This window comes from Carettochelys insculpta, chromosome 1 (genome assembly GCF_033958435.1).
Source record: "Carettochelys insculpta isolate YL-2023 chromosome 1, ASM3395843v1, whole genome shotgun sequence".
Lineage (NCBI taxonomy): Eukaryota > Metazoa > Chordata > Testudines > Carettochelyidae > Carettochelys > Carettochelys insculpta.
Genome location: NC_134137.1, coordinates 280,310,058 through 280,323,327, shown reverse-complemented (window position 1 = coordinate 280,323,327; position 13,270 = coordinate 280,310,058). Strand labels below are relative to the sequence as shown.

The following is a 13,270-nucleotide window of genomic DNA, read 5'->3' as shown; positions in this document are numbered from 1 at the left end:
TGTAGAGCGCAGCCGGCCTGGGGGGGGGGCGTGGCGTGACGGGGCAGGCAGGGGAGGGAGCGCGCTCTGCCCCGCCGTTGTTCTTTCCCAACCCCGATCAAGCCGCCTTTACTTCTCCGGCGGCGGCGCGGCTTTGCTGGGGTCGGATCACCTAGGCCTTTCATTGGGTGAAATTGCTGCCCCTCGTGCCTGTGCTGTCTCTGATTGGCTGCTGGCTGGAGACTCGTCTCCATGTGGATGACGCTTTTGGCTGTCATTCATATCCCGCCTCAGCGCTTCCCTCCCGTTTCTGATTGGCGCGTGTTGCCGGAGTCTGCGCATGGGAAGGTGGTCTCGCCTCCGAGTCCCCGCCCACGTTGCCTCAGTTACTCGGTTCTGCCCGCCCCCTGTCAGCGCGCCTGGGCCCGGCTCTCGGCAGGTGGGAGGCCGCGCGCGGGCGGCGGGCATCGGGCATGGACGGCGGCGGCGGCGGCGCTGGCGGGGCCGTGGCCGGGGCGGACGAGGAGCCGAGGCCCCCGCGGGGCGGCTTCGAGCTGGCGGAGTTCGGGGCCGCGCTGCCGGGCCCCCTGGAGGCGCCGGGCCCCGCCTCGCTCGGCTACTTGCGCGTCCTGTGGCAGCGGGAGCCTCCGGCGGGCAAGATCCCCGCCCGCCGCCAACGCAGGGCCGCCCGCCTGCACCGCGCCCTGGGGCCCACGGGCAAAGAGATCCACGGTGAGGGGCGAGCGCGGGGCGGTGGCGCGGCTCAGCCCCCGGCTGCCATGAGGGTTACAGGGCAAGGCGGGACCCCCGCCCCTTCCCGGGCGTGAGCTCCAAGGGGAGAAGCCGCGGGGTCCGCGCTGTGATCTCCTCCCCGGGGTTGGAGGGGACGTGCTGGCCCCAGTTGGTGCAAGGGAGCAGGAAGTGCAGCGCAGGACTCTGATCCAGTCTGGGCCTGGACCCTCCGTCTCTCTGGAGACCAAAGGGCGGATCGCAAAACAGTAATTGGCAGGATTCTCCCCCAGTCGGTCCCCGGCTCTGCCCTTTCATACGGGAAACCTTTGTCCCTTCACAGTCAAACAAGCAGCTCCAAAACTAACTGATGTGCAATGAAAGGGCGAACATATATAATAAGTCACAGCATTAGGTTTGAGGGAGCTAAAAGCCTGCCAAGCGGGTTGTATGTAGGATTTGACAGACGTAAACAAAATGTACACCAGTACCATACGCCCTTTGCAACCATAAGGGCTAGAGACTTACTCCAGTGCACAACATGGCAACTACCAAAGAGAAATACAGGTCTCTTAATTGCTGCTAGTCAAATCCCAACCAGAGACATTTCCCATTCTGCTGCTAAGAATGTGCAATACTTTTCATTAATATATAAGGAAGAGACACTATGAATTGCTTTGGGAAGGAAAAACAATGGTAGGAATAGTCTGACACAGAGCAACCTGCCATTGAGTCAATACTGGAAAAGGGACGTGGCATGGATAACTTAGGTACCTACACGTAGCCAAGTTCTCTGAGTGTACTTGGAAGTCCTTGTACAACCTATCGTGCCAATAGAGATGTTCTATGAGCATGCAGGCACCTTTTGTTAGTGAAATAAAGAGATGGAGTGTGGAAAAGGCTCTTGTTCACTTGTAAATTTGAGCTGCAAGAGGCTGTCTTGGGGTGTGAGGTCTGGCAGGAGAGGCCAGTGACCACTTTTAGAAGAAAATATGAAATTTTCTTCATGGGGCTTTGATCTCATATATCCCTCCCTCTAAGAACAAGCTAATCCTTCCAGTGTGGTTTAGCTCCTGAATTTGGGACTTGACTAGAGCATTCTAATAATGGAATTATCCTTGTTCTCTGTGGTCTTTGCAGTAACCCTTTCTCTTTCTGCAGCTCTGAAAAGGTTGAGAGAATCTGCCAATGCTAACGACTTAGAAACAGGTGAGACTGCACCAGCCAGGTCCACTCAGAACCTTTACCTGGAAGCACAGTTTTGCAGTGGGTTTTGCAGGGGAGCAGAGAAATACAGCTGGTTTGTATAACCAACAGTTCAGACATTGCATATGCAAAAATAGTTTAATTCCCATGTTTTGTTCACCTGATAGAACTGGGCCAGGTGCAAAGTTCACAATATATCCACTGTGGCATTTCCTCCCTCTCCAGTTCATAACACCAGTTGTTGCAGAGTGTCTTTAGCCAAACCAGAACTTCTTTTTAACTACAACTTTTTTTAATATACATGACAGAGGCTTCTGCCAATCTATTAACCGTAGTAACATGTCCCGTGGAGAGTGACAGGATAGTACAGCTATTTTCAGAAGAAAGACAAGTGATATTGCACAAACAGCCCTGGTCTGTCATGAGCTAGTATGGCATACCAGATCGGAGACCAGTACTCACACAACACAGATTCTGTTCCTGCTTCTGCTACTACTATTTGTCTGACCATATCACCTAGGTATTGCAGTCCCCATTGTGCTGAATGCTATACAAACAGAACAAAAAGATGATCCTTGCCTCTCAAAGTTTATAATCTAAGTATAATACAAGAAACAGCTAGTGGCTACAGACAGATGAGGGAGAACAAAGCAACTATATTGTGTATTGAATCATTGTATGACTTTAGGCAAGTCTCTGAGCTTTTCTGTGCCCCTTTTCCCATCTGTAAGGCAGAAAAATGACACCTGCTCACTGTTGCTGCAGAGTGCTATACGGTATGTCTCAGGCTGAGGTACCAAATCAGAAATGACATATACAGTGGAACCCTTTTGTAATAAAACTCATCTGCCCCTTTATATTTTAGTTGCAAAATGTGTTCTATGTGCAGATCCCTTGTTTATTAAATCTTGCAGTGTTTTATATCTCCTCGTGCCAGTGACGTGATTAATATTGAATCAATCACTTATCAGCTTGGAAATAATCTTTAATCTTTTCCGTCATAGCACTAAATTTTCGCTCATCTCAAAACATTGTCAGGTTGAATTGTTTCCTGCTGGTTTGGGGAGATGATTAGGTGGGACTTTACATTAATGTTTCCTGGTAGATTGCCTGTCACTCTTTCTCCTTGTCTTCTGGCAAAGGTAACAGAATTGCATCTATGCTAAGGGCAAAGCTATCTTTTTAAGTGTTATTTACAGTTTTAACCCTGAACTGATCTTTCCTGCCAAGTTTAGAAATAATTCAGGAAGGACAGGGGAAGCAGTCCCAGTTGTAATAATGGTTCTATCTCTAGAACCTGGGAGGAAGGTAATATTGGAAGTGCTACAGCAGAACAGAACAGCTGGATCGTTCCAGTGTCCTGCCTCCAAAACTGGCTAGCAGTGTTCCCTGTAAGCTGAGCACCTGGCCTGCCACCTAATAGAGATTTAGCTGTCACTCAGCTGATTAACAGAACACTCACAACTACCAACAGTAGATAATATGTGTTTCTGTTTCTATCTATTCATGTCTTGGTGCACATAACAAAATTTATTCCACCCATGGATGGAAACAATTAGGGGGAACATTGCTGGCTAGTACTGAATGCTTCAGAGAAAGACATTCAGCCCCATACTTGGATAACCATGGAGGTGTGACTTCTTTCTGAGTTGGGAATGAACTTATACCCCCAAAGTATGAGAATTGATAACCCTTGTAATCTTAACCTTGTTCATGTCACTGCCACTGCTGCTCTTAGTTACATGAAAGGTCACAGATTGCCTTGAAGAGGGCACACAGAAGAGCCCCAGGAATTATTAAGGGATTAGAAAAGAATGCTTTACAGTGATAGATTTAAAGGGCTCAGTCTAGGTCAGAGGTGGGTATAAATCAGCCCAGGGTCTAGATCCAGCCTGTCTGACATTTCTCTCCAGCCTGGCCAGGTGATAAGCAAAACACGCATACTTGCAGCCAGCAACATATGTACAGCTGCCCCTCCCCCAACCTTGTTCTGTCTACAGCAGAGCTGCTCTTAGGATTTCCCTGCTAGCTATGCAGTGGGGGAGTGGTTGGGGGCGAGAGGGTGGTGCTGACATCAGGGTGTTCCCCTGCCCCCCATCTCTGCAGAGTAGGGATTAGGCAGAGGGAGACACGTGGCAGTGCTGCCCCAGTCTGAAGCATGGATGGTAAGGGGCTCGCTCAGGAATGCAGAGCAGGGGAAGGGAGAGAGGACAGAGCAGGACAGATTTCCTTCAAGGGCCCAAGGGTGGCTTCTCTCAGAAATTTACCCAGCAGCAGCCAACACACACACACACACACTGTGCCACACAAACAGTGCCAAGGACATATCCACTGCAGCAAACAGTCTGTGTCACAGAGTCTGTCTCTCACATACAAAGTGTTTCTCTTTCATGCTGTCACACAGTCCTTCTATGTGGTCCCCAACCCTTCTGCCTAAGACCCCTACCCTTCCAGGGGGTGGGGGAGTTTCCAGAGCTGGCCCACATCTAGTACCAAAACTTACAGAGTGGCTCTTCTGCAAAAATGATTGCCCACCCCCAATAGTTTAACAAAGACAAGGTTAAGGAGTGACTTGATTATAGTCCATAAGCAAGTACAGGTGGAACACATGTCTGATACTGGGCTCTTCAGTGTAGCATGCAAAGGCATAGCATAATCCAATGGTCGGAAATTGAAACTAGACCAATTTGGACTGGATATAAGAAGTCACTTTTTATCGGTGAGGGTAATTAACCACTGGGCTAATTTACGAAGGGTCACAGCGGAGTCTCTGTCATAGATCACTTTTAAACCAAGGTATTTTTTTCAAAAAAGATATGCTCTATAGCCTGTGTTAGACAGGGTTGGAATAGATAAGCTCTGTGGTCCCTTTGAAGCTTGCCTCAATAATATCTCATGGCTGTGAGTTGTGCTTGCTACTCCTTTTCCACATAAAGAAATATTTCCTTCCCAGCTGGAGAATGGAGGCAGGCCAAGTTGCAGGAAGGTCACTGTTCGGTTAGCATTGATGATGTATTTGGATGGATGGGAGTAAAGAGGCACAAGTAAGGTGGGACAAGGGGATTCCTTTCCATCATCAGTCTCTCTCTTTCCTGTACCTGGGTTCTAGCACTCATCTGGGTGTGTGTTTCATAGCTGGCCTACTGATCAACTTTCCCTTCCAATTAACACTGTCTCTCCTCTCTTTCTTAACAATGTCAGTGCAGCAACTCTTAGAAGACGGGGTTGACCCCTGTGCTGCAGATGACAAAGGCCGTACGGCCCTGCACTTTGCCTCCTGCAATGGCAATGATCGTATCGGTGAGTGGGAAGGGATTATTCCATGATCTGGCTTCCTTGGGGGAGGGATTTTGGGGAATCTGTTCCTTTAATTGTGTGCCTGTCTAAAAGCAGCATTTCCCCACTGGTCCCTAGCATAGGCATGTGCCGTCTCTGATGATCACCTGTACTGTTCAGTGTGGGTAAGGCTGCTCTTCGCTCTCTGCCTTCCCTGCTGGGCAAAGGGAAGAGACTGAAATGGGTCCATTTCATTGTTTCCAGTGCAGTTGCTTTTGGACCATGGGGCAGACCCGAACCAGAGAGATGGACTGGGGAACACTGCATTACACTTGGGTAAGTGCCTGGAGAGTAGAATTAGGGCTTCTGTAACCTGATGATCTTTGTGCCTGGAGTTGTGAAGATCCCCCATTAGTTTCCTTCTTTTCATTCCTCCTCTGTATTGTGGCAAGGAATCCCTGTCCTGAACTCTTTGGGTTCCATTCATTTTGTTTTTTAATTGAAGGCTTAAATGTCAGAGCTGAGGAAAGTACATCTTCCTCCTCCTGTCAGCCCTGAGGAACCAGGGACCTGTTTCAGAGACTGGCCAGCTTGCTGGCAGATGCTGTCAACCCTAATTGTTGAGCAGACTTCAAAGGGGAGTACTGCCCTGTCTCCGTACAAAAAAAACTGCTGTTTGCTTGTACAGTGGTGCCCAGGAGGCTTAGTACTAGAGTAGGATCCCTTTCCCTGGATTGTAACTCTGCTCTGAGCTGTCTCATGTTTTCCCTCCCCAGCTGCCTGCACGAACCATGTTCCCGTCATCACCCTCCTGCTGCGCGGAGGTAATGCTTCCTCTTTACAAGTTATAAAGCTACCACTATCTCTTTGATCTTCCCTCGGGGCACTGCCACTTTTAAACCACCTCTCTCCCCACGCACGTGCACCTTTCAGGAGCCAGAGTTGATGCCCTGGACCGAGCTGGGAGGACTCCTCTGCACCTCGCCAAGTCCAAGCTGAACATCTTGCAGGAAGGGCTCTCTCAGAACCTGGAGGCTGTGCGCCTTGAAGTGAAGCAGGTGAGAAACATTCCTGCTCCCTAAGACTGTGTATATGTGCTCTCCAAGCACTGGCTATCTTCAGTGCACTCTGTAGAACAAGAGGGGTTTAGGAACAGCCTTAAGTACCTTTGCTTGAGTACCTCAGCAGCTCCTGCATGCGGGAAATTCCAGGGCACCTGATCTTCTCCCTTCCCCTGCTCTGCCAATTCAACTCTCTTTGCCTCCAGAGAGCAACACCACATAAAATTGTTGCAGGATTTCTCCAGGGCTTGTGGGCCCTAGAATGCCAGCTAGTGAGAACTAAGCAATGGGGATGTCTGGCTGCAGGAGGAACCGCATAGGAATCCCAGTGCAAGTATTAGGTGAGGCTAGCTGAGTAACAGAAACAACTGTGCACTTCCCTGGAGCGCTGGCAGACAGGCCTGAACCCCCATCTGTTCAGGTTCCCAAGTTAGGGAAGAGAGGAATAGAAAAAGAAGAGATCTGGGGGTAATGCAGAGCTGAGGGGAAGAAAGCAACAAGAATTTCTTACCCAGGAATCATTGACTGTAAGGCTGGCCCCCAGGAGACTTTGGTCCTGTCCCACCACTATGATCTAACAGCCATAGATAGGAATCCATTGAATGACCAGCCTGTGTGGAAAAACTCAGCAGCTGAGCGATATATGGTCTGCCTTTTGATGGCACACTTGCCTGTGCCTCTACAAATGGCACTGTGCAGCTGCTTTGGATCTTTGCTGTGATCTCTTATGGGGGTGCCTACCCTCAGACCTCAGAAGTGCTTGTGGCAGGATTGCTAATAGCCTGCCTGCTGCAGTCGTCCCTCCGTTCTTGTACCACTTGTGCCCTGCCCTGGTTACAAGCTGTTCTGCACTCGCATCTCGTGTTTCAGATCATCCAGATGTTGCGGGAATATCTGGAGCGCCTGGGGCACCACGAGCAGCGGGAGCAGCTGGATGATCTCTGTTCCAGGTTACAGATGACCAGTACTAAGGAGCAGGTGAGAGGCAGCCACAGAGACTCCCATACTGCATTGCTGGCTTCATACATACATCCAAGAGGGAATAGACGGCTTCAGTAGGTAACATTCAAGACTGAGAACAGGATACAGAGACCTTCTCTTCCATGTCCCTGGTCCAAATTGGAGCCCAGATGTAATGATGAAAATATTCATGTCAACTAGGTATTCCAGTAGCTCATTTTGTGCAAGTTGGTGGTGAAAAAAATGTCTGTTCTGGTGGGCAGACATTCACAGCCCAGAAGGCACTGCCACCGGGGTACCCTTATCAACAGACTCAGCAGGGAGGTCAGAGATCAGATGTGGTGAGAAGACTGCATTTCGCCACTTATTGCCATGTGTGGGCAGGCCCTCCCAGGCAAGGAAGTGGTACATCTGGCATGAGGCTCAGTCCCTTTCCTTTGCAGTCTCTGCTTGTTCTTTGATAACGTAGTGCATTGTCAAGAAGTCCCGTGGCACCTTACAGACGAACATATTTTGGAGCATAAGCTTTTGCGGGCAAAGATGAAAGATGTTGCATCCGATGAAGCAGGTCTTTGCCCACAAAAGCTTATGCTCCAAAATATCTGTTAGTCTATAAGGTGCCACAGGACGACGACTTGTTTTTGCAGACACAGACTAACATGGCTACCCTCTGATATTTGTCCTGCACTGTTTCTCTGACAGGTGGATGAAGTCACTGACCTCCTGGCCAGCTTCACCTCACTCAGTCTACAGATGCAGAATATGGAGAAGAGGTAATGGGCTGACAGATCGTTCCCCTGGTCAACAGGAGGAGCCCTAGGGGATGGGCAGCTGGAGCTCATCGCCTAGGTTATGAACACTGCTGCCACTGCCAGATACCCTGTTCCTGCTGGACCCTTCCCCAATGCAGCACCCAATTCTCAGACTATCCACACCGGTGCTAACATCATCATCTCCTTCTGAAGTGCCCAGGAGGACAATTGAATGCTGGAACTCCTGACTTCTGGAGCAATGGGTCCCTCTTTCCAATCATCCTGCTCTAGATCAGGCGGTTTAATGAATGTGCTGGCCTTGTGTGGAATGACCCTCTTTCACCCATTCTGCCTTCCTCAAAGCATCCCAAGCTCAGACTAACTGGCAGTCACCACTGCGCCCATGGTCATCAGCCACACTGAGGTGCATTCAAGCAGTGCCATCTCTCAGACACACCTTTTTGTACAGATCTGACTTCATTAGGCACGACATCTAGTTGCATAGGGTGAGCAGGCTTGTTCAGATGAGGGAAGGCTCTCTGACCTCCTGCATTCACAGGAAATGAAGACAGAAGTTCATCAAAGCTCACTGTGCATTGGTTGAAGGAGAGGGAACTCAGAGCAGGGATCTTCATGCTCAGCTCCCACAGGAGCCTGCCATCACAGGGGAAAGAGTGTCCCCCCGTGGGACTGGGATACAAAGCTTTTTGCTGCAAGGTTGCTGCTTCCATTCCGATTCCTGCCCAAGGAATCGCTGAAAGTGTGTGATCCAAGATCACACCAGTATAGTTGTTACGAGATTATTACTGCCCAGTTAGAGGATGGGCTTTGTGACGTAGGGAGGGTAATTACCCTAGTTCACTTGTAGAAGGAAAAATCTCTATGTTCTACAAGACAGCACCAAGGCTGGCTTCAATCTTCCCATCAGCAGTCTCAGCCAGGAGCTCAGGCCTTGAGCCAAGAGATTAGAAGAGTGCATCTTTCCAGCTAGAAGTGGCTGGCCTGTATATCAAACCTGAGCCATATTGCTAAGGTGGGGGCAAATGTACCTTGTTTCCGCCCGTGCTATATCACTATGTCTCGGGATGAATTAGATGCCAGTGTGAAGGCCTATTGATCAGACACATTTTACCAGGGCTGAAATTCATTTAAGGGGAAGGGAACTTAAAAAAGTTCAATGTGCTGGATGAATTGTGATGCCAGAAATGGAGAACATAGAAAGGATGCAGGGAACAGCATGTTCTTTGACATCTCTTGGTGTGTGGCCGTTAATAAGAGCTGAGTGGATTCTGTAGGATGTATTGATTCTCAAGAGCAGCCAGTACTTCCCCTGAATCATGATCATTCCAAGGTGTGTGTTTAGACGCAGAGAACAAAGAGATTCGATGCTGTTTAATGACAGGTGCCTCCCTTGTCTGAGATGAGACTGCCTAGAAGTGTGTGCCCACCCTGTTGCAGGCAACTTTGAGTGGTCTGTGTGTCCTTCTGGGGAGGGAAGTTTGGGGCGGACTATGTGTTCTGATTTTGCTGGCGTTGTCACTGTGAATAGTGAGACGTTGTTCCTACGTGCTGGCTAGAAGGGACACAAAGGAGGTGGATGACAATCTGAACTCTTACATTTTGCATTCAATAAAATACCGTCAGCTTTTTTTGGAGTCCTTCACCAGCTCTCTCTTCTCAGGACTCACATCCCTCCCTCCATCTCCTGTGCCTGGGACGTGACACCAGACTCAGTCACAACTTCTCATAAAAAGCAGTTCTGGAATTAAAGATGACAATGCGTCGGGTTGCCTTGAGCACAAATGCTGGTCTGTTTACAGACTGCTGAACCTTGCTGCTGATTCACTGTCTGATCTAAAGTCACATTGCTGGGGCATCCAGACCATCAGTATATTAATTTGCTGTAGACCCTACAGAATCCCAGTATGTTACAGGGCTCTGTGCCAAGCAGGGACTAGCATGCACTCTGCAGAGAGGAAAGCAGTACTGTCAGACCACTGACAGGTGCTGTCACTGTTACTTGTACTGAAGCGAAGACTGGCTGCTATTTGCTTTTATTGCAGTTCACATCTGAGATCTGAGCCCTTTTGGTTGGGAGCATGAGAAATTGCTGTATGCAGCGTGACATGGCCCCACAGATGCTGAGCTTTCACGGTAGCTCTTTAAACATATTTGAGCCGCGTCTACACTAGCCGGCTATTTCGAAGTAGCCGTGCCAACTTCGAAATAGTGCCTGCCGCATCTACACGTGCTGAGCGCTATTTTGAAGTTGAAATCGACATAAGGTGGCGAGACGTCGAAGTCGCTGTCCTCATCAGGAGATGCGAATAGCGTCCTACTTCGATGTTGAACGTCCAAGTAGGGTGTGTGTAGACGATCCGCGTCCTGCAACATCGAAATAGCGGGGTCCTCCATGGTGGCCATCAGCTGAGGGGTTGAGAGACGCTCTCTCCAGCCCCTGAGCTCTATGGTCGGTGCGTGCAGCAGCCCCTTAAAGCTCCCCACCCCCTTATTTCCTTTGCAGGAAGCTGAGAACCTCTCCCTTGCTCTCCACCAGGTTGTGGAGTGCGCTGCCCGCGCCCACAGCCTGGGGGATGTTGGTGAGGCCTGCATCCAGGCAGGTGAGGAGACACCTCCAGCGCCCTTTGAGGCAGCTGAAAGTGCACTCGACCACCTGGCGCGCATGGTTCAAGCACGTGTTGAACCGCTCCTGACTGGCTGACAGGTGGCCCGTGTAAGGGTGCATGAGCCAGGGCTGGAGGGGGTATGCCGCATCTGCGACGAGGCAGAGGGGCATGGTGGTGTCCCCGACAGGGATCTCCCGCTGGGGGATGTAGGTCCCCACCTCCAGCCAGCGGCACAGGCCCGAGTTTATGAACACCTGGGCGTCGTGGGTGCTGCCAGGCCAGCCAACATAAATGTCCAAGAGGCGGCCCCGGCTGTCCACCGAGGCCTGGAGGACCACGGAATGGTATCACTTCCTGTTGAGGAAGCGTCCTCTGCTGTGCTTCAGAGCACGGATGGGGATATGGGTCCCATCCAGAGCCCCAAAGCAATTTGGGAAGCCCAGGCTGGCAAACCCCACGATGGCAGCATCCAGGTCCCCAAGCTGCACGAGCCTGTGGAGGAGCAGGGCATTGATGGCGTGGACGACCTGCAGGGGAAGGACATGAGAGAGCACCGGTGAGGGGTGTGTCTGGCCCTCCCCCCGCAGGGCTCGCCCCCCCCCCCCCCAGGGCTACCCCCCCCGGCTTTCCCTCTCCCCCCAGAACTCCCCCCTGGGCTCCCCCCAGCCCCAGCTCCTCTTTCCTCCATGAGGACAGCCCCGACGGTGGCCTTGCCCACGCTGAACTGCTGCCCTACGGATCAGTAGCTGTCTGGAGTGGCCAGCTTCCAGACAGTGATGCCGACCCGTTTCTCTACAGTGAGGGCACGTCGCATGGGGGTGTCCTGGTGCCGTAAGGCAGGGGTGAGCCACTGGCAGAGCTCCAGGAATGTCTGCCGGCTCATTTGGAAGTTCCGGAGCCAGCGGTCATTGTCCCACTCACCGAGCACCAGCCACTCCCACCAGTCCGTGCTTGTGGGGTATCTCCACAGCCGGCGGCGTGTGCGGCGGGGGGGGCTGGGAGGTCAACAAGGTCTGGGGCTGCTTCCTCATACCCTGAGGACAGCTCATCTTCCTCAAATAAAAGATGGTCAGCTGCCTCCTGCATGGCACTGAGCAAGGCAGCCACTGCTCCTCCAGGGGCGGGTGTGTGGGCTTCTGGCGGCTGCTGCTGCTGCAGGGGTTGTGAGCCGATGCCCAGGTGCCAGCTAAGGGTCTGGTGGGGAAAAGGGGGTGATGCCACACCAGCAGCTATGCTAAGCAGCCAGGGCAGGCTGGGTTCTTTGGTTTGTGTTTAGTTCGGGTACAGCAGCAAGAGGACAATTACACTTAGAGAGGCTTTAACAGTTACTTTTTATTTATACAGAGATAGAAACAATTTAACTAAGACAAATGATTAAAGTACCAGTTAGTATTCGTGGTTTTTAAAGGGGAAACAACACAATTTAACTTAAGAATTAAGTTTTAGACAAACTAGCTAGCTTAAACTAATACAAGTAATGTGTACACAAGAAAGGCACATTGCAGGTGTGATTTTCACCCCTGCCTCTTACACCTGGTGGAACCAGAGTCTTTCCCTCAATTCCTATAGGAAAGAAGTGTAATACAGGTGTAATTCTTACCCCTGCCTCCTAGATCCGGTGTGACCCAGAGTCTTTCTCTCAATCCCTCGGGAAGAAGTAGATACGAACCAGGCGTCCCCAGTCTCGGGAGTTAATTCCAGACCTGGCCAGCAGGTGTAGGTGATTGGAGCTCAAAGGGTGCGGGGGGGGTGGGCTGCCAAACCCCTCTTATACTCCTTTTGTCATGTAGGCTTCTTCCTGGTCTCAAGTGGCCAATCGGGAGGAATGTGTTTGAACCCCAGGTTTCCCAGGGAAGGTGCAAGGCTCAATTTGCACCTGTGAATTGTGGCCAATTGGGCACCTTTGGAGGTGATGGCCGGAGATTCCCTGTTCTTCCTGGGGTAGTGATCAGGCGTGTCAATTACCGAGATCAGCCAGAAGGGCAGCTATTAGCTAGCCCATTCACTGTCTGGTTTTTGTGTATAGTAGAGAGTCTGGGCAAGACACCACACCTGCGTTCCCAGGACATCAAAGGCTGCCTGGCTCCCTTGCTTGTTTCTCTCTCTGTCTCTCCCAGTGGGCGGGGGGGGGGGAGGAGAAGAAAAGGCCAAATGGGGGGCGGGGGTTCATGTCTGGCTCCAGGGGGTCCATGGTGCTTCACGGGGTGTGCATGCCTGTGGCTCTGCGGACCGTGTGCTGTGCAGGCCGAGTGTGTCTGGGAGGGGCCCTTTAAGGGAGCAGTTTGCTGTTGCCCGGAAGTGCTAGTCCGCCCTGTGACCCTGTCTGCAGCTGTTCCTGGCACCCTTATTTCGATGTGGGCTGCTTTGGTGTGTAGACACTCCCCTGCAGCGCCTATTTTGACGTAGTGCTGTCCAACGTCGACGTTGAACTTCGACGGCACCAGCCCTGGAGGACATGTGGACGCTATTCATCGAAATAGGTTACTTCGATTTCGCTACATCGAAATAAGCTATTTTCGATGTAGCATCCCAGTGTAGATGTTGCTTTGGAGTCATAAAGGGTTGTGTCTGGGTTTGTGTGATGATGCTTACCTGTTTTGGGCCCTGCAAGTACCCACTAATGTCTGTCTCTCTTAGAAGGGAGCTTTTTATGTTCCTCAACAACTCACTAGCTGGGCCG

At 51.1% G+C, this 13,270-nt stretch overlaps 1 protein-coding gene across 2 annotated transcripts; it reads left to right on the top strand.

The window, feature by feature from the left end:
- The first annotated feature begins 385 nt into the window (after positions 1-385).
- On the top strand, positions 386-9,612 carry ANKRD54 (ankyrin repeat domain 54). Of its 2 annotated transcripts, XM_075008818.1 has the most exons (8): positions 386-711; positions 1,870-1,917; positions 5,116-5,214; positions 5,455-5,526; positions 5,967-6,014; positions 6,124-6,248; positions 7,122-7,229; positions 7,914-9,612. In XM_075008818.1, exons 1-8 carry the CDS (start codon positions 453-455, stop codon positions 7,986-7,988), a joined length of 834 nt encoding a protein of 277 aa, XP_074864919.1. In that variant the 5' UTR covers positions 386-452; the 3' UTR covers positions 7,989-9,612. The 2 variants fall into 2 exon arrangements, with proteins under 2 accessions (XP_074864919.1, XP_074864928.1); XM_075008827.1 differs by lacking the exon at positions 5,116-5,214.
- Positions 9,613-13,270: the final 3,658 nt, after the last annotated feature.

Bases quoted from the DNA above. Each gene is read 5' to 3' on its own strand.
- ANKRD54 (XM_075008818.1), top strand. From the start codon at position 453: ATGGACGGCGGCGGCGGCGGCGCTGGCGGGGCCGTGGCCGGGGCGGAC. The intron at 1,918-5,115 runs GTGAGACTGCAC...TAACAATGTCAG, and splicing joins TGCTAACGACTTAGAAACAG to TGCAGCAACTCTTAGAAGAC. The intron at 6,249-7,121 runs GTGAGAAACATT...CTCGTGTTTCAG, and splicing joins TGCGCCTTGAAGTGAAGCAG to ATCATCCAGATGTTGCGGGA.